The following is a 21,441-nucleotide window of genomic DNA, read 5'->3' as shown; positions in this document are numbered from 1 at the left end:
GTATTGGGTGGTATTGGGTAGTATTGGGTGGTATTGGGTAGTATTGGGTAATTAGACGTGCCCATCCAGAATGCACGTAAATTTGACTTCTGACACTAAACTTTGACACAAATATCTACTTTTTCATGTCATTAAGTAATTAAATGTATTATTTGTTTATCAATTTAATTTAGTTCATTTGGACAATTGACAGTTATTTAACAGAAGAAAATATTAAGTAGAAAAAAAATTGTATTAATATCGTTTGTTTTCTTTGAATATCCAGTAATATCAGAATGAACACATGCACATCGACCAGTACACACCAACCCGACTTTCCTAAACCTTCATGTCTTAGTGTTCACAGGTGCATTTCTCAAGTTGATGAAGATTATGGTTCTTATTATGATCGCGTTGAAAAGGGTCCATTGGTGGCTTGGGATATTGTCATTGTTAACAGTGGCACAGTTCTGGTCCCAATCAATATCTGGGTCATGACATTGTGTATTGACCGGTGTGATCCTACACAAGGGTATTATCACATGTGAGCACTGTGCATCATCTTTCCATCGAGTGACAAAAATAACTAGAAGTTTTCTAGGGAAACATAAGAAAATTTAACTTGTGTAAAATGTACCCTTTCTATATGGCTACAAGTCATTTGCCTATAAGGGCCACAGTGTGGATATACTAATTTATACTGAATTATAGGTGTATTTGTGTTGTCTTTCTTTGAGCAGCTGGATCACAGTTGCTTTTCTGAAACCGATATGGCCATTTCCTGCAGGTGAAATTTGCTGACAAATGTGTGTTCATATTTTTAACAAATAGTTGTCTGTAGCTATTTTATTCCATTGATAAATTGTACATGTTAGTCACAGTCTGTGCCAAACAACAGATTAGTTGAATCTGATTAATCAATAAGGACTGTGATAAACACGTCTTAAATCTAAAAATGGAATTGAAAAATAGCAACTGAAAACTTTTTCCCTTAATTACGAACAAATTTAACCTGCCGGGCGGGAATGGCTGGTAAGTGTTTTTGATCAGTAAGTAAGTATAATCCATTGTTCCAAGAAAGACAACTCCAATAGACAAAAAGACTCCTTGGTGGCCCATACACACAAAAGTTTCACTAGTCATGTACGTGTTACCCAAACAACTGTTGAGTGGTATATACTGATGAGATTTGAATTCAACACTGATAACTTGTAAGTTTAAACCAAATACATGTTCTAATATATCCAATATATGTCATGAAAAACAGTACATTAGCCCCATTCAAACACACTGTTACTATATTACTTATATGTTTATGATATTAGGAAACAATATTTATCTTGCTACTTTTAACCAATTAATAAATTAACATAATTAAAATTTAAGGACTTGATAGATTTTCTAAGCATGTTTCATGGAATATAACTGTTATTTCCAAAAGTAATGTATCTGAATGGGCTGTGGTGGCCGAGTAGTAAAGGCATTTGACTGTCTACGTTAGGTGATATCCTCCATCTCAAAAACCTGGCAAGTTCTTTAATGACCATAGCTGTTGATAAGGATGGAAAACACAAACAAACAAAATTATATTATTAAACAGCAGGGAATTATCTGTCTGAAGTTTATTATAAAAATAATCCATCCCACCTGAGTCCTTTTATGATTCTCTGATGATATGAGTGAAAAAATAAGAAGCTTAAAAGGGGGTGTATAATGCATGTCCTCCATTAGCCTGCACCACCAAATTGATGTACCACTGCATAGACTGCTGGGACATCTAATGATGCAAGTTGGAATGTTCCACTACAGCATCAATGCTTGATCCAGTAACTACATGTACACTAGACTGACTTTCACGGAGTCAAACTCGTTTCCCCAAGAACATCCCAAATGTTTCTTTGACTTTGCAGGCCAATCTAACATTTGGTGGACAGGATGTTTCTTTGACTTTGCAGGCCCATCTAACATTGTACCACTGCATAGACCGCTGGGACATCTAATGATGCAAGTTGGAATGTTCCACTACAGCATCAATGCTTGATCCAGTACCTACATGTACACTAGACTGACTTTCACGGAGTCAAACTCGTTTCCCCAAGAACATCCCAAATGTTTCTTTGACTTTGCAGGCCAATCTAACATTTGGTGGACAGGATATTTCTTTGACTTTGCAGGCCAATCTAACATTTGGTGGACAGGATGTTTCTTTGACTTTGCAGGCCAATCTAACATTTGGTGGACAGGATATTTTTTGCCTCAGAAATGATGTACCAATTGTTCCTTTTAATGCCCCCGACTTAATTAGTGTTACCGGGTATGCATGTTTGACTCAACAAGATGGCTACCTGGCAGTGTTTTCTATTGAACCTTGCTATTGGCTTTTAGCAATTTTAGAAGTAATAGATTTCAAGGATCAAAACATGTGCACATTAGATAAAAGGTCAAAACTCATTTTGGGAAATATAAAGAATGATATCAAGGCTCTTCTTAAACCTCAACCATGACATTTCCAATTTCAGATATCAAAAATAGTCGATTTATAAGACCCTTTGGGCCTCTTGTTCAATGGGACAAAAAAATAAATAAAGAATGTTTCGGTACAATTTAAAAAAAGGTAGACACTGACTGTAGTTTTTGTGATGTGCACAGCATCTAATGTTAGAAGGCTATGATGTTCAGAGAAAACATAAATCATGAACTTTTATTTAGTCAAAGGTGAAACCTTTTGTATGTGTAACATGAAAAAGAAAAATGGAACGGCCAGACCGGGGTTCGAACCTGGGACCCTCTTAACTCTTAGAGAGATGCTCTAGCAATCCAGTCACCGATGATTGACCCAGTCCAGTTCTGCTACATTCCTCCCTTTTTATACGCCCGTCGAAGACGGGGACGTATTATGTTATCACGTGAGCGGGCGGGCGAGCGGGCGGGCGGGCGAACGATGTCCGCTCGATATCTTGAGTAATTATTAACGGATTAACTTCAAACTTCACAATAAGGTTAATTACCATGAAACCTCGGACAAGTTCGATAACCGCCATTATCCGACCATAATTTCTGGAGTTATGCCCCTTTATTTGCCGAAACAGTGTCCGCTCGATATCTCGAGTAATTATTAACGGATTAACTTCAAACTTCACAACAAGGTTAATTACCATGAAACCTCGGACAAGTTCGATAACCGCCATTATCCGACCATAATTTGTGGAGTTATGCCCCTTTATGGACTTGCCGAAACAGTGTCCGCTCGATATCTCAAGGAATTATTAACGGATTAACTTTAAACTTCACAACAAGGTAAATTACCATGAAAGCTCGAACAAGTTCGATAACCGCCATTATCCGACCATAATTTGTGGAGTTATGTCCCTTTATGGACTTGCCGAAACAGTGTCCGCTCGATATCTCAAGGAATTATTAACGGATTAACTTTAAACTTCACAACAAGGTAAATTACCATGAAAGCTCGAACAAGTTCGATAACCGCCATTATCTGACCATAATTTGTGGAGTTATGCCCCTTTATTGACTTGCCGAATCAGTGTCTGCTCGATATCTCGAGTAATTATTAACGGATTAACTTTAAACTTCACAACAAGGTTAATTACCATGAAAGCTCGGACAAGTTCGATAACCGCCTTTATCCAACCATAATTTGTGGAGTTATTCCCCTTGGTTTCATTAATGCGATGCATGCGTTCTATGATGTTGTATTGCAATCATTGATCTACCAGTTATGTTGAATGATTTCCCTTTTAATATCAATTACTCACAAATACTTCATATATTTCAATCATACAAACAACTGCTCATTCAATGTGTGACGGGCGTATTATATACCGCCCGCGGTAACCTTGTTTTTTCTACGTCTTCACCCCCGAACACACAACAATTTACGACTCAGCTTTGATATCCCCTTGTTAAGTATTCACCTAGTGTTTAAAAGTAAGGTTGGCAAGCTGGCCAATATTGTAACAGGAGAAAGAGAAACGCAACGGCCAGACCGGGGTTCAAACTCAGGACCCTCCGAACTCTAGACGGACGCTCTAACTATTGAGCTAACCTGGTTGCTGATGATCAACCTAGTCCAATTCAGTTACATATGCAAAGCTTGTCTTGAAACCGGTACAACAAATCAATATGAATATATAAAATAAAACCGTATGTTGATGTAATTACATCAGTGGTTCATTTGTCCTTGAATAACAGAGACATAACTATTAACAGCATCTGACCTGGTAAACATGGATGAATGAGGTTTGTCATGTATTTGCAATGGAACAGTTAACATAACGTCGTAATTTACTAGGGTCTGATACTCGGTCTTCTGCTATATAAAACAATGTGTTGTTATGATAGTTATTATATACATATTAATTCATTAAGATAAAATCTTTAAGCATCTTGACTTAGGCGAGAAGGCATACCTTGATTTTCTGTGATATCAGCAAAGCCTTGGACAGGAAATAGTTTGGAATAGGCAAAACATGATGGGCCCGCTGCATGCTTCTTTAACCTATATTTGATAGAGTTGGTCGGTTGCTTGGTGAGCACAAATCAAGCTGGCCTGTTGGCAACAAAGACAAATTTTGATGTTCAATGTTTTCAGGATGCGAACAGAAATACTCAATATATGTAGAATTGTCACTTTTAACAACTCTAGTATTGATGATAACTAAACTGTGATAATTGGTTTAAATTTTGTCTACAAAACTGTAGACTTGCTGGATGACACTTGACTCATATTGTCATAAATGGTTACCTACCTTTACTACAATATGTAGTGTAGTTCAAGGTTTATCATTGTGAGGAGAAGGATTTCTTAGGCTTTGCATGTTACCAAAAATCCCTGTGTATTTAAGATATGATCTAAAAAATAATACATTCTTTAGTGAATATGTTTCCTTATAATTATTTGATGTAACTAATATAAAATTATCTGCAAAATTAAAAAGATAAAATGAAAGATAAAATGGAGATAGCAAGTGAAGACACTGCAATAGGCAATAATCTTTTTTACTTGATTTCGTAAGAAATAATGTAACTTGAAACAGTCTTGGCCTGAATTACCTAAAGGTGAAAATCTTATTCAGTAAAGTGTTGTACTTGTGATTGTCAGGTTTCACGGTCCTCAGCTGATCACTATGAAGACGTGTAATGTGACCAGTAAGGATTGCTTTATTGTCTGTGGTGGGCCGTGATGTCAGACCCATCATCACCTAAACATTGTAAATTGCACGCCCAGGATGCGCCGTCCAATATCAAGTAAGTTAATGCATTGACGTCCATATATATTTATATCAGGGGGAACTTTGTTTTTGCCATTGACATATTGTGGTACATGTTATGCTGTCTCTGAAATCCAAGAGTTCTGCTTTAGATGTAATATCTTGATTGTCTTACCAAGGCTTTTTCTGCAGGTAAGACATTCAAGAATATCATCTTGAGGGTTGGAGATTTCTCTGTCACTCCCTCAAGGTAGGGGATGATTGGCCAATCCTGTTTCACTCACAAATCGGCCGACAAGCGGTGATTGCATGAAATATAAGCATTGATTCATGTTTTTACAGAAAATCCAGAGTTGTCTTCCATGGTCTGCTACTGTTTACGTGACGTCATACTATTATTATGACTTGGATCTCGCCATTCTGCAGGAGGCTTTCTCTCCCTAGGGGGTGACAAGCTGATCTTTTCTGGCTTCACAAAAGGGAGACACACCTGTGAAGGGTGGGAGAAATATCATCACAAAATCAAAGGCCCAGTGTTAGGCTTTTGATTGGTTTCAGAGAGAAGAAAGCTGACCAATTGTTAGGATGATAATCATCCTTTGGGTCCACTTTTGATAAAATACATCAACATCTCCTTTGTACCCCTTGGAAATATCATGAAAAAATTGAAGGCCCAAGGTTACCATTTGGTTGGTTTCTGACACTAACTTAATGGCAGTCCTATAGACAATCAGTGAAAAACACTATGTCTATGGGAATCACTTACTTCATAGACTAGTTAATAAAGAATAGAATAGAAGTTGTTGAACACTTAATATGTAAGTAAGAGGCTCTTGGTCAGGGTCTGGTCTATCAAAATTTCAGTAGGTCCTTAAGATATATGTATTTCATAGACTTAGGCTCCTTTCGAGTATCCGGTTCAATTAGTTGAAACGGTTGAACCTGAAAGAAAGCGACGGCGCAGACCTGAACAGAGGCTGACCTCGGGAATATTTGGCATTGAGGGGGTCAAGATGTGCCTGGCCGAAACTAAAATGGATAATTCATTATAAAATTTCAGGGGTGAATGAGTTAAAGTTATATTGGCTTAAAACAAAAGTAAAATAAAAATATTGATGTTCAAAATTTGCCTGTCTTTCGATTGTATGTGTCATCATCTACTTCAAGCAATACAGCAGATTTATGTTTATATTGAAATAAAACATTAGCTATGCATGTACTGAATCCAGTTTGGTCTACCTAAATGTTCATGTTTTAAAAAACATGTGCAAATTTTATTGAATCAGATAATGTCCTTGACATGTGTCCTACTGTTTTGTAATGTTTGGTTGTTGTACTTCAGTATTGTAATGTTTATATATGAACTGAATTTGTAGCAATACTTAACATACTGGGAGTAAATTAAACCCAAGTCATAGAAGTACGATCGGTGTACAAATTATATATTGATGCATGTATGACTCATGTTGGGAATCCGTTTAAATTTTATGATCGATCATAGGTTACCACTATAACTAACCGTTATTGATAAACAATTGTTTTAAAGAAATACATTGTGACATTATGCTGTTGTTGCGCATTGCTTACACAAATTAAGAAATATCATCATGTAAGAATAATGTTGCTTAAAACACTGAATTGGTAATTTATAGTCCTAAGCGAACATGAGCAGACTTGAAAGTAAAGTCAATCAGCAATGATGCCCACATAGCAGCTGGAAATAAATATCTGGAGACTTTTGCAGATTCTCTCTTGTTAGTATCTAGCAGGAAAATAGGTCTGAAACTATGAATCACTCTACTGAAAAGTCCATAATATCTACACACAATTATTCTGACTAAAATTTATCACAAACTCTGTAGTTTATTAATCAGTTAATTTACCTAACTGACCAATATTCAACAAAGTGTATTAACAGGATCCCCTCAGCATCACCATATAATTTGTGTTACATTTACACTGCAAAAAGGATTAGGCAGAATACAGAATTGCCAGGAAGCTGGTCAGGTCAGCAGAATACAGAATTGCCAGGAAGCTGGTCAGGTTTGAGTCTCGTTTCTGACACCAAGTGATCTTCGTGATGACATAATTGACTGCCTGTCCCTTGACTGTTTAGGAAATCTCTGGTGGTTTAAAGTAGATGTTAACTATACATACGAAGGCCATTCACCAGCACTAACACCTTCTGGAGGGTCTGTATTGATTACATTGGTGCGTGACACCAGCATCAATTCGGCAAAACAAATTCTATCAACTCTGTCATTTCCTGCTTATCTTAGTCTTGTGGGTATTCTGTTGGCTACACAAGTTACGCTGTATATCCAGCTGACAAAACATCTGTAAAGTCAGGATCTGGGATAACAACCATTCTGTATGGTCAGGCTCATGGATAATCCCATTCTGTACAGTCAGGATCTTGGATAACAGCCATTCTGTACAGTCAGGATCTGAGATAATCCCATTCTGTACAGTTAGGATGGGGATAATCCCATTCTGTACATTCAGGATCTGGGATAACAGCCATTCTGTATGGTCAGGATCTGGGATAACAGCCATTCTGTTTGGTCAGGATCTGGGATAAAACCATTATGTATGGTCAGGATCTGGGATAACAGCTGCCATTCTGTATGGTCAGGATCTGGGATTGAACAGCCATTCTGTATGGTCAGGATCTGGGATTGAACAGCCATTCTGTATGGTCAGGATCTGGGATTGAACAGCCATTCTGTTTAATGAATTCTAAGTTGTATGTTTTCTTGTTCTAATATGTAGTGTTCACATTTTGTTTTGGTACTATACTCAGTATAAGTACCTTGAAAAGTCTTTATTTGCATATAGAGACCAAAGAAAATGTGTTACATGTTAGAGTTCATTTTAACAAACATGAGTATCTAAAATACTGGTTTGGGCCAAGTAAAACAATTGAAAAATGAGATAAAGTAGTCAATATCTAAATATTCAAATAATATTTCATCTATTTAGCAGTTAAGCAGATCCACCCAACCAACCCCAGGGTAAATTTAATCATTGGTTGATGTCATATATGTGTCAATAAATTGTCAGTTTGGTTCCTGTACTTGACTTCTAAACTGCACTGCTGACATAAAACTACTTTTGGTATAATTTGCCTGTCAGTTTTAATTGTTCGAAGGAATAAGCTTTACAATATTATTTTTTGCATTTTGATTGTGTATAACATAAGTTCAGTTTCGCAATATGACATGATTTGCCCTGTCAGACTTGTTAACATGTTGATTTAGCCTTGTATACATATGATATAAAAGTATATATTCACCCTATACATCGGTAAAACACATATCTACACAGCGTCAGGTTTGCCCTTCTCATTATAATTACTACGTATTATAATGATATTTGCCGAACTGTTGGACTTGTCCTTACTACAGAGGATAGAAGTAAAAGTAAGGCAAACATTTTCAGACATGTACAACATACAAATGTACAGATGCTTGAACAAAAGTCAGGTTTAGATAACATGCAAGGCAGTGTTTAAGCAAAAGTGGTACAAAACTACTTACAGGAAATTGAAAATTATATTTCAAAATAAGGACAAATGGAAAAGGATGCAACTTTTACCTTCCCCTTCCACCTACATTCCTAGTCCCTCACCTCAACCAATCACATGATCTCCTTATCTAACCCCCTTTTTCTCCCTCCCACTAATAATTCCTACCAACCCCACCCTACTTATTCTACACCCTAAACATCCCCCACCCTCCTAACCTGCCTTTCCCTTCCATCCATTCCTCCTATTTATTCTACATCCTCAACATCCCCCCCACACCTAATGTGTCTCTTCCTTCCTCTATCCATCCTACTTATCCTACGCACTCAGTATCCCCCACCCACTTAATTTGTCACTCCCTTCTTCCGTCTATCCTACTTATCCTACACCTCAACATCCCCCACCAACCAAACTTTTCCCTCCCTCCTTCCATCCATCCTATTTATCCTACACCCTCAGCATCCCCCACACACCTATACTACTTCTCCATTCTTCCATCCATCACCTAATCTCTCAATCTAATCCCTAACTTCCCATTATTGCCCAGTTACCAACAGCTCCTACATTCCATCACCGAACATAATCTATCAACACTGCCCTGTAGGTATTCTATTACACATTCAGAGGTTCGGCAGTGCTTTGTGTCATGGCCAGCGGTCAAACAGAAATTCTTTACTTAAGGCTCCACTGAGATTTCTGAATGGTGAAAACAGCTGCTGCCAGTAATACTTAATAAGTTGGTTTTTAATGTGTAGCCCTGGTCAGAAGGTCCTATTCAGGATGACCTGACCTTTTTGTAAATAACCTCCTGTTTACTGAAGTCGGCCATTGATTACAAAGTGGCCAATGATGCGCTGCTGCCAGAGTTGTGCTTGGCTGAGACTGTGCTGTTGGTAGCTGGCATTGTGTCAGCAGGCGTTACTATAGACGACACAGCCCTGTATAGGATTTCCCAAGCTCCTTCCGAATACCTTCTCATAATTACATGCGTGGGATAAGATGATAGCAATGACGGCTATTTTCTGAGTATTTTTCTACATTCTAAAGGGACATGGAAGAAGTTATTGTTCAATCATAAAGGAGACATTACCAGTGTTGTCAACTTGAGTTTGAATAATGGGATTTAGAATTCCTAGGTGCATTATGACCTGGACAAAGGCAGAAAAAAATGAAAGAAAAGAAGAAAAAAAATAACCCTTTGATTCAAACTTAATTTAAGATTGTACAAAAGGTTAGCAATAGGATTTAGTAATCATGCCCCTGATTGTTGCAACTCAGATGACCACTGGTCATGGGTCCAGTTGTCGCTGAACTGACCACGGTGCTTGGTCAGCCTAACGCAGTGTGGCAGACATTTTTATTTTGTTTGAGATATCACAGATTTTTTTCTGAAAGTTGTATTATATTTGAATGATATTAAACCACGTCTCTACGAGTACATCATTCATTTGTTTTCTAATGTTGAATCGTTAATATGTCACCACTACGAGAAGAGACGTCTGACAGGGAGGTAAAAGCTGCCTTAACTGAAAACAGCCTGTGACTGATGTGTCTTATTCAATACAATGTTTCAATAGAAAAACCAGGACATTAAATTAGCAGGTTCTATATGAAGTCAGAACTCTTTAGAGTTTCTTTCAAATGCAAAACATTAATGTGAGTGTTGGTCCCAGTGGACCATGAGATTGGTCTAAATCAATGTCCTACTGACAGCCGAGCTGTAGGCAAAACGGTGCTCACACTAGCCACCATCTTCAGGAATTTATCAAGTGGGAGATTGAAGATAATCATTAAATGTTGCCTACGACATAGTAATGTTAGAAGATTGGCTGGTTTAGAAGGCATGGTGATGCTTGTTTTATACATGGGGGGGGATAGTTTAGGAAGATTTGATTCCAGGCAAGTCCAGTTTAAAGATGTAGCGGTGAATGAGTTAAAGAAATCTTTGTTTATTAATATGAAAATAAAAATATGTGTATGTTTGTAGTACACCTTGTCTTATAATTAACCAGCACTAAACACTGGACTGGTGGCCAGTAAATTAACCAGAATAAACCCTGTACTGGTGGCCAGTAAATTAACCAGAATAAACCCTGTACTGGTGGCCAGTAAATTAACCAGCCTAAACACTGGACTGGTGGCCAATAAATTAACCAGACTAAACACTGGACAGGTGGCCAGTAAATTAACCAGCACTAAACACTGGACTGGTGGCCAAAAAATTAACCAGCACTAAACACTGGACTGGTGGCCAGTAAATTAACCAGACTAAACACTGGACAGGTGGCCAGTAAATTAACCAGCACTAAACACTGTACTGGTGGCCAGTAAAATAACCAGCACTAAACACTGGACTGGTGGCCAGTTAATTAACCAGACTAAACACTGGACTGGTGGCCAGTTAATTAACCAGACTAAACACTGGACTGGTGGCCAGTTAATTAACCAGCACTAAACACTGGACTGGTGGCCAAAAAATTAACCAGAACTAAACACTGGACTGGTGGCCAGTAAATTAACCAGCCTAAACACTGGACTGGTGGCCAATAAATTAACCAGCACTAAACACTGGACTGGTGGCCAGTAAAATAACCAGCACTAAACACTGGACTGATGGCCAGTAAATTACCCAGACTAAACACTGGACAGGTGGCCAGTAAATTAACCAGCACTAAACACTGTACTGGAGGTCAGTAAATTAACCAGACTAAACACTGGACTGGTGGCCAGTTAATTAACCAGACTAAACACTGGACTGGTGGCCAGTTAATTAACCAGCACTAAACACTGGACTGGTGGCCAGAAAATTAACCAGACTAAACACTGGACTGGTGGCCAGCAAATTAACCAGCACTAAACACTGTACTGGTGGCCAGTAAAATAACCAGCACTAAACACTGGACTGATGGCCAGTAAATTAACCAGACTAAACACTGGACAGGTGGCCAGTAAATTAACCAGCACTAAACACTGGACTGGTGGCCAGTAAAATAACCAGTAAAAGTGGTGTTCACCAGAACATGTTGAACACTTTTTCCTTATTTACTGTAGAACCCTTATTTCTTGTGACAAGTTATAAGGAACATAACATTTTGGTATGTTACACAATTAGTCTGCTAACATTCTATAAAACGTTTTTGTGTTAATAGTACAAATATCACGATAACATTTTCTTATTTACTCCCTTAAGTCTAATCAGTTTTTACCTCCTTATTGTTATTTGTGATGGTTATCTTTTATAAGATATTTCTTGTTGAATTTATATCTTTAACATTATGTAAGCTAACCTTTAATTGACAACTGCTTAGAGAAAATGGAAATGTATGAAGGATGCAAACAGGATGAGGTATAATGACATCTGCTCTGTAGAACAAGTCAAGGATACAAACAGGATGGCACAGAAAGACAGATATGATACATTGAAAATAATCAATAAGTATAAGAGAGCCAGCTTGTGCTCGGGTCTGTTTTAATGTGTACCAGAGTTACATAGCTAATTAGATTCACAATGCATGGTCTTGATTGTTTTAGGTTCTGCTGCATTTATAAGAATAGAAAAAAAGTAATTATCTTTGAAATGTCTTGTTTAATCATAACTTAATATTGATAGATTGTTCTCAAGGTTTGTTTTTGTTGAATCATCATATAGTGGTTTTTTTGTACAGCTTGTTTCATACAGGATTGATTAAAAAGATAGGAAACCAATCTAAAAAAAGGAATGAGTAAACAATAACGTCCTACGTAACAAGTAAACAAAAACGTCCTAAAGTAACAAGTAAACAAAAACGTCCTAAAGTAACAAGTAAACAGTAACAGTCTAAAGTTATAAGTAAACAGAAACAGTCTATAGTAACAAGTAAACAAAACAGTCTATAGTTACAAGTAAACAGAAACTGTCTATAGTAACAAATAAACAGAAACAGTCTATAGAAACAAGTAGACAGAAACAGTACATAGTAACAAATAAACAAAACAATCTATAGTAACAAGTAAACAGAAACAGTCTATAGTAACAAATAAACAAAACAGTCTATAGTAACAAATAAACAAAACAGACTATAGTAACAAGTAAACAGAAACAGTCTATAGTAACAAGTAAACAGAAACAGTCTATAGTTACAAATAAACAGAAACAGTCTATAGTAACAAGTAAACAAAACAGTCTATAGTTACAAGTAAACAGAAACTGTCTATAGTAACAAATAAACAGAAACAGTCTATAGAAACAAATAAACAGAAACAGTCAATAGTTACAAGTAAACAGAAACAGTCCATAGTAACAAGTAAACAGAAACAGTCTATAGTAACAAATAAACAAAACAGTCTATAGTAACAAGTAAACAGAAACAGTCTATAGTAACAAATAAACAGAAACAGTCTATAGTAACAAATAAACAAAACAGTCTATAGTAATAAGTAAACAGAAACAATATATAGTAACAAGTAAATAGAAACAGTCTATAGTAACAAGTAAACAGAAACAGTCTATTGTAATAAGTAAACAAAAAAAGTCTATAGTAACAAGTAAACAGAAACAGTCTAAAGTAAACAGTAACAGTTTTAAATATCAAGTAAACATACAACAAACAAGTCTAATTTAACAAGGAAATGACAAAGTTTAAAGTTACAAACACATCTGTCTAAATAATGTAGCAAAAACAACCATTGAAGATTTTTTTTAAATATGACATCAATTTAATGTAACTAGTCAATACAGCAGTCAAAAAAAGCAAGAAAAACTAACAGGAGCTGTAAAATAGTTAAGTTTCATTATGTTGAAATATTTTAATGTATTAAAACAATAAAATTCCATCCAATTTTTATAATGAAGATGCTTAGCTCTGTACAAAATGCAAAAAGTACAAGTTTTGTTCTGGTGGTGACAAAAACAAGATAAACATTTTATGATGAAGATGCTTAGCTAGTAATAGAAAAACATAAAATGTGTTCCTGCACACAACTTTTTGTCATTAAGTTGTGTTAGATAGTAATGGCAGCAGTGCATCCTTCAATTAGTGTATTGTTAACTTAGTACGAAAGTTAACAATTAGTGTAGTGTTAACTTAGTACGAAAGTTAACAATTAGTGTAGTGTCAACTTTGTATGAAAGTTAACAGTTAGTGTAGTGTTAACTTAGTACAAAAGTTAACAATTAGTGTAGTGTTAAGTTAGTACAAAAGGTAACAATTAGTGTAGTGTTAACTTAGTACGATAGTTAACAGTTAGTGTAGTGTTAAATTAGTACGAAAGTTAACAATTAGTGTAGTGTTAACTTAGTACGAAAGTTAACAATTAGTGTAGTGTTAACTTAGTACGAAATGCATAAACTACATGGTTTTTTTTGGCGATAGTGACAAAAACGAGACAAAGATTATATCCCAAATGTTACGTGGTGTCAGCTCGCTCTAACATCGTGATCTAAACAGTTTAGTACATCCACTGGCACCGGGCTCCACAATCATCAGACATAAAAAAACGACTTGAAATGACTTTCCTAGTTTTAAATGTGTGTTTCAGCAAATCCAAAATCAATACGAGCGACCATCACTGGTGGGAAGGTATGTGTGGGGGAAACAGCTAGGCTGGAGCTATTTGTACGAGGCTCACAAGTAACGATTTGTTACCTCACCAACACTGCTGGATTGTCCAAGTACATGTTTCTTCATGTCTGAATATTATACTGTAGTTTTCACGAAAATCAGTTTTTTGCTTAAATTCACATTCAGCAACGCCCATGGTCACAAATTCAAGTATACACAAACCATAAGTAACGCATGATACAAGACCAACACCTTGAGCGAAGTGTGAATTTTGGCATCACTTGTAATTATGGAAAGGTGAGGTGATATGATTGATATCATGTCCTTATCTTACCAGAAGACACAACATGTTACATGGTGACAATTCAAAATTGATAAATTTGACCCGAAAATGTTGTCTCCCCCTAGAGAATTTCCAATGGGGGTCATGACCCCATAGGAAGATGTGGAATTTACATTATCTGCAGTAGTCATATTAACAGACCAATCAGGGGCTAATAAAAGTACACCCCGTTATAATCATCATTGATCAACAGATTATCTTGATAAAACCAAAACACTGAAAAAAGGGGAGTAATATCAGTAATATAAAGAGGATATCTTCACTCTAAAAAAAAAGAGATTACTTACCTGGTGAAACTTACTATAGTGATACAGCCAGTTTTCAGGCCATGCTATACAAGGTCCTGTATGGGTCAGTATTTTACGCTGTGGTAATACAAGATGTTGTATTACCAAGTCGCCAAAACAATTTATTTTTCCAGAAACCATTGGTTGTTATTCATTATTCAAATGTAGAAAATGAAACAATAATGGATTTCAAATGTTTTGACACCATTTTACAATATGGTTATCTAATGTCATCATTCTGTCTTCGTCATTGTTTTTCCACCACTGATGTTCAGTTCAATTCTTGGGGTTGTAAATTTAATATTGATACCGGGGTAATGATGATATGCATATAAAGAACAATTGTACGTAGGTAATAAAATCAACAGCATTCATATGTGTTCATCTGACATCTCTGATTTCACTGGTTTATTGCATGAATATTTACATATTACTCGGGCTAAAACATTCACAAAATATACCTACACGGGCAGTTCACTTGTGCAATCTATGCAGGGGTTTCATTGTAGCCAGTAGAAACACCCTCCTAATATAGATATTTCACTGGCTTCTTTCATGGAAGAATAAGAAGAATGGCAATGAAAATGTACTGAAATAAATCACCTACTGTATCTATACTGGGAAATTTTTGCTGCAGTTTAATATTTGCCTATTTCGACCTCTGGAATGAGGGCAATTCATCATTACAATGAACTTTGTATATAGTAATTGAATGTGAAGGGCGAATTTAATAGTGGGCAAAAATGGATTTTATGTTGGATATATGCAACTTCAAATCGTATTAAGACCCCTGTCTGTGAGATGTCAGATGAACATGTGTGTGGTATTACCTATGTAATATCTTCACAAGTGATGTTTTAACGTTGGTAGTGATGTAACAAGGGCAACATGTAATTGTGAAGTCAAGTCAAGTTCTTGCAGTTGCGTTCCATTTTGACTGATATGCTATTGGCACATACACTATTTCAGTAGTTTACAAATAGGGTTCTGCTGTGGCAATACATTACTATTGGGTTCTTTAACGAATTTAACTAATGAATGGGTTTATGATAATTGACTGTAATATTTATTTCACATAGAGTATGTAATCAAATCAGTAAATCACAAAAACAATAAATGATTTCATTAGCTCGCACCTTGTGAGACAGACAGATGAGTCTGTGCCTTGCCAAGTTGCCATAGCATCTGTTGTCCGTTTGTCAACTTTTCCCTTTAAAATGCTACTAGTCCTGCGGATGCATTGCTGGGCCAAGGGAATCAGCATTGTATAAACAGAGATTAAGGCCTCCCTGGGAGTAGAAGAGCAGCGCCTGATACTGGAACTGAATATAAATCTTGATATCCTTTTGTTTTCATATAGATGAAGGGATTTTAATCAGATCTGGTCTGGAGCATCCTTGGAAGGGAAATAGAGGTAAATCTTTAAAATCCTCTCCTTCCACAGTGGTTAAGAGATTTTAACCAAATTTGGTCAGAAGCATCCTTTGCCTTAGAGGACAGTGTAGATGAATGATGTGGCCCCAACTAGGGCAGATGACCAATAGCGGAAAGACAGGTAAATTTTGAGATTATGCTCCTTCTTTTAAAATAAAGATTAAAATTTGATCAGGAGCATCCCAGGTTAAGGGAACTTTACCAATATTTGCATGGTCATTGCTGTATAAACGAAGTCAGTAAAACTTAACACAGACTTGACCGTTTTCTGTATGAAAATATTTTGCAGTGATTGCTTAAAATATCCAGATGAGCAATACAAGCCCTCAGACCCTTTTGTTGTAAATATTCGGTCATAACGTGTTAATGGTTAGCATGTCGATCACATTAACAATCAAATGCATGCTGGGGAAAAAAAAGGACACATGCATGCTACCAGGATGATCCCATGATCTTGCCCTGCCTCTGGGGACTTATTCTCAGGCCATTACTTGGAAGCAATTGAGATCCTAAACTTATAACCCTATACACATGCATCAGATCTTAACATATTTGCTATGAAGCTTCTTTATGACCAGAGAGATGGAGCCTGAAATGGAGACATACAACTTGTAATGACAATATTTTGCTGTGGTTGCTTAAATATACAGGTTGGTGTCATTGGCCCTCAAGGTCTCTTGTTGTTATAACATGTCATTTTAGCTCACCTGTCTTTTTAGCTCACCTGATATAAAGTACAGCTGGGTAAGCTTACATATGGTGGTGCCGTATTCGCTATCTGTCCATTATCTGTCAACTGTGTTTTAAACACCTCTCTTTCAAAACTTAAGTCTTGGTACCATGCAAGGACAAACTAAAATGTCGGCACTTCCTTAGAAACGGTAGAAGGAAAAGATGGGGAAGATCTCTAAACCAGAAAAACGTTTTTTTAATTTTTTATTTCAATTGAAAGCTTTTTAACTTGCACTGTCAGCTTTAAGTACACAAGCTTCTTTAAAGGCGTGTTGTGTTATTGAGTCTGGTATAAAAGCTCTTTGGAAGGCTTGCTATAGAGTACAAGGTCCCCCTGTTGATGTTGATGACTAGAATCCAGCATACAAGCTAGGCAGGGATTGGTGACACAGCAGCATAAGATTCTGCTGTGATAGGAAGAAAACAATGTCTTACTCACTCATTCTGTTACACAGGGTGTGTTGGTGTACAGCTGTGTCTTACTCAGGGGTCTGACTGGTTCTGTTACACAGGGTGTGTTGGTGTACAGTTCTGTCTTCCTCCAGGGTCTGACTAGTTCTGTTACACAGGGTATTCTGCTGTGATAGGAAGAAAACAATGTCTTACTCACTCATTTTGTTACACAGGGTGTGTTGGTGTACAGCTCTGTCTTACTCAGGGATCTGACTGGTTCTGTTACACAGGGTGTGTTGGTGTACAGCTCTGCCTTACTCTGGGGTCTGACTTGTTCTGTTACACAGGGTGTGTTGGTGTACAGTTCTGTCTTACTCAGGGGTCTGACTAGTTCTGTTACACAGGGTGTGTTGGTGTACAGCGCTGCCTTACTCTGGGGTCTGACTTGTTCTGTTACACAGGGAGTGTTGGTGTACAGCTCTGCCTTACTCTGGGGTCTGACTTGTTCTGTTTCACAGGGTGTGTTGGTGTACAGTTCTGTCTTTCTCCAGGGTCTGACTAGTTCTGTTACACAGGGTGTGTTGGTGTACAGCGCTGCCTTACTCTGGGGTCTGACTTGTTCTGTTACACAGGGAGTGTTGGTGTACAGTTCTGTCTTACTCCAGGGTCTGACTGGTTCTGTTACACAGGGTGGGTTGGTGTACAGTTCTGGCTTACTCAGGGGTCTGACTAGTTCTGTTACACAGGGTGTGTTGGTGTACAGATCTGTCTTACTCAGGTTCTGACTGGTTCTGTTACACAGGGTGTGTTGGTGTACAGCTGTGTCTTACTCAGGGGTCTGACTAGTTCTGTTACACAGGGTGTCTTGGTGTACAGTTCTGTCTTACTCAGGATCTGACTGGTTCTGTTACACATGGTGTGTTGGTGTACAGCTTTGTCTTACTCAGGTTCTGACTGGTTCTGTTCCACAGGGTGTGTTGATGTACAGTTCTGTCTTACTCAGGGTCTGACTGGTTTTGTTACACAGGATGTGTTGGTGTACAGCTGTGTCTTACTCAGGGGTCTGACTGGTTTTGTTACACAGGGTGTGTTGGTGTACAGCTCTGTCTTACTCCAGGGTCTGACTGGTTCTGTTACACAGGGTGTGTTGGTGTACAGCTTTGTCTTACTCAGGGGTTTGACTGGTTTTGTTACACAGGGTGTGTTGGTGTACAGTTCTGTCTTACTCAGGGTCTGACTGGTTTTGTTACACAGGGTGTGTTGATGTACAGCTCTGTCTTACTCCAGGGTCTGACTGGTTCTGTTACACAGGGTGTGTTGGTGTACAGCTCTGTTTTACTCTGGGGTCTGACTGGTTCTGTTATACAGGGTGTGTTGTTGTACAGCTCTGTTTTACTCAGGGGTCTGACTGGTTCTGTTACACAGGGTGTGTTGGTGTACAGTTCTGTCTTACTCAAGGGTCTGACTGGTTTTGTTACACAGGGTGTGTTGGTCTCCAGTTCTGTCTTACTCAGGGTCTGACTGGTTCTGTTACACAGGGGGTCAGACTGGTTCTGTTACACAGGGTGTATTGGTGTACAGCTGTGTTCTTCTCAGGGTCTCACTGGTTCTGTTACACAGGGTGTGTTGGTGTATAGTTCTGACAGCTGTGTCTTACTCAGGGTCAGACTGGTTCTGTTACACAGGGTGTATTGGTGTACAGCTGTGTCCTACTCAGGGTCTCACTGGTTCTGTTACACAGGGTGTGTTGGTGTACAGTTCTGTCTTACTCAGGGGTCTGACTAGTTCTGTTACACAGGGCGTGTTGGTGTACAGTTCTGTCTTACTCCAGGGTCTGACTAGATCTGTTACACAGGGTGTGTTGGTGTTCAGCTGTGTCTTACTCAGGGTCAGACTAGTTCTGTTACACAGGGTGTCTTGGTGTACAGTTCTGTCTTACTCAGGGGCTGACTGGTTCTGTTACACAGGGTGTGTGTTGGTGTACAGCTGTGTCTTACTCAGGGTCTGCCTAGTTCTGTTACACAGGGTGTGTTTGTGTACAGCTCTGTCTTACTCAGGGGTCAGACTGGTTCTGTTACACAGGGTGTATTGGTGTACAGCTGTGTCCTACTCAGGGTCTCACTGGTTCTGTTACACCGGGTGTGTTGGTGTACAGTTCTGTCTTACTCAGGCTCTGACTGGTTCTGTTACACAGGGTGGGTTGGTGTACAGCTGTGTCTTACTCAGGGGGCTGACTGGTTCTGTTACACAGGGTGTCTTGGTGTACAGTTCTGTCTTACTCAGGGGTCTGACTGGTTCTGTTACACAGGGCGTGTTGGTGTACAGTTCTGTCTTACTCCAGGGTCTGACTAGATCTGTTACACAGGGTGTGTTGGTGTTCAGCTGTGTCTTACTCAGGGTCAGACTGGTTTTGTTACACAGGGTGTGTTGATAGACAGCTGTGTCTTACTCAGGGTCTGACTAGTGGGTCTGACTGGTTCTGTTACACAGGTTGTGTTGGTGTACAGTTCTGTCTTACTCCAGGGTCTGACTAGTTCTGTTACACAGGGCGTGTTGGTGTACAGTTCTGTCTTACTCCAGGGTCTGACTATTTCTGTTACACAGGGTGTGTTGGTGGACAGTTCTGTCTTACTCAGGGTCTGACTGGTTATGTTACACAGGGTGTGTTGGTGTACTTACTCAGGGTCAGACTGGTTCTGTTACACAGGTAGTGTTGGTGTACAGCTGTGTCTTACGTTACACAGGGTGTGTTGGTGTACAGCTCAGTCTTACTCAGGGTCAGACGAGTTCTGATACACAGGGTGTGTTGGTGTACAGCTCAGTCTTACTCAGGGTCAGACGAGTTCTGATACACAGGGTGTGTTGGTGTACAGCTTTGTCTTACTCAGGGATCAGACTGGTTACACAGGGTGTGTTGGTGTACAGCTCAGTCTTACTCAGGGTCAGACGAGTTCTGATACACAGGGTGTGTTGGTGTACAGCTCTGTCTTACTCAGGGGTCAGACTGGGTGTGTTGGTGTACAGCTGTGTCTTACCCAGGGTCTGACTGGTTCTGTTACACAGGGCGTGTTGGTGTACAGTTCTGTCTTACTCCAGGGTCTGACTAGATCTGTTACACAGGGTGTGTTGGTGTACTTACTCAGGGTCAGACTGGTTCTGTTACACAGGTAGTGTTGGTGTACAGCTGTGTCTTACGTTACACAGGGTGTGTTGGTGTACAGCTCTGTCTTACTCAGGGTCAGACGAGTTCTGTTACACAGGGGGTGTTGGTGTACAGCTGTGTCTTACTCAGGGTCAGACGAGTTCTGTTACACAGGGTGTGTTGGTGTACAGCTGTGTCTTACTCAGGGTCAGACTGGTTCTGTTACAACGGGTGTGTTGGTGTACAGCTCTGTCTTACTCAGGGTCTGACTAGTTCTGTTACACATGGTGTGTTGGTGTACAGCTGTGTCTTACTCAGGGGTCTGACTTGTTCTGTTACACAGGGTGTGTTGTTGTACAGCTCTGTCTTACCCTGGCGTCTGACTGGTTCTGTTACACAGGGTGTGGTGGTGTACATCTCTGTGTTACTCAGGGGTCAGACTGGTTCTGTTACACAGGGTGTGTTGGCGTACAGTTCTGTCTTACTCAGGGTCTGACTTGTTCTGTTACACAGGGTGTGTTGGCTTACAGTTCTGTCTTACTCAGGGTCTGACTTGTTCTGTTACACAGGGTGTGTTGTTGTACAGTTCTGTCTTACTCTTGGGTCTGACTGGTTCTGTTACACAGGGTGTCTTGGTGTACAGTTCTGTCTTACTCAGGGTTTGACTGGTTCTGTTACACAGGGTGTGTTGGTGTACAGTTCTGTCTTACTCAGGGGTCTGACTAGTTCTGTTACACAGGGTGTGTTGGTGTACAGCTCTGTCTTACTCAGGGGTCAGACTGGTTCTGTTACACAGGGTGTGTTGGTGTACAGCTGTGTCTTACTCAGGGGTCTGAC

General features: G+C 38.8%; 1 protein-coding gene across 2 annotated transcripts in view; it reads left to right on the top strand.

The window, feature by feature from the left end:
- Positions 1-21,441, top strand: part of LOC110455764 (nuclear receptor coactivator 3-like) — a 207,984-nt gene that overhangs the window by 11,912 nt on the left and 174,631 nt on the right. For both annotated transcript variants that reach the window (XM_021506122.1, XM_021506120.1), the window contains exon 2: positions 5,099-5,244. In XM_021506122.1, coding sequence (XP_021361797.1) covers positions 5,180-5,244 — 65 coding nt within the window. In that variant the 5' untranslated portion in view covers positions 5,099-5,179. The remainder of the gene's footprint in view (positions 1-5,098; positions 5,245-21,441) is intronic.

This window comes from Mizuhopecten yessoensis, unplaced genomic scaffold (assembly GCF_002113885.1).
Source record: "Mizuhopecten yessoensis strain PY_sf001 unplaced genomic scaffold, ASM211388v2 scaffold8373, whole genome shotgun sequence".
Classification (NCBI taxonomy): domain Eukaryota; kingdom Metazoa; phylum Mollusca; class Bivalvia; order Pectinida; family Pectinidae; genus Mizuhopecten; species Mizuhopecten yessoensis.
This window is presented reverse-complemented; position numbering and strand designations above follow the sequence as displayed.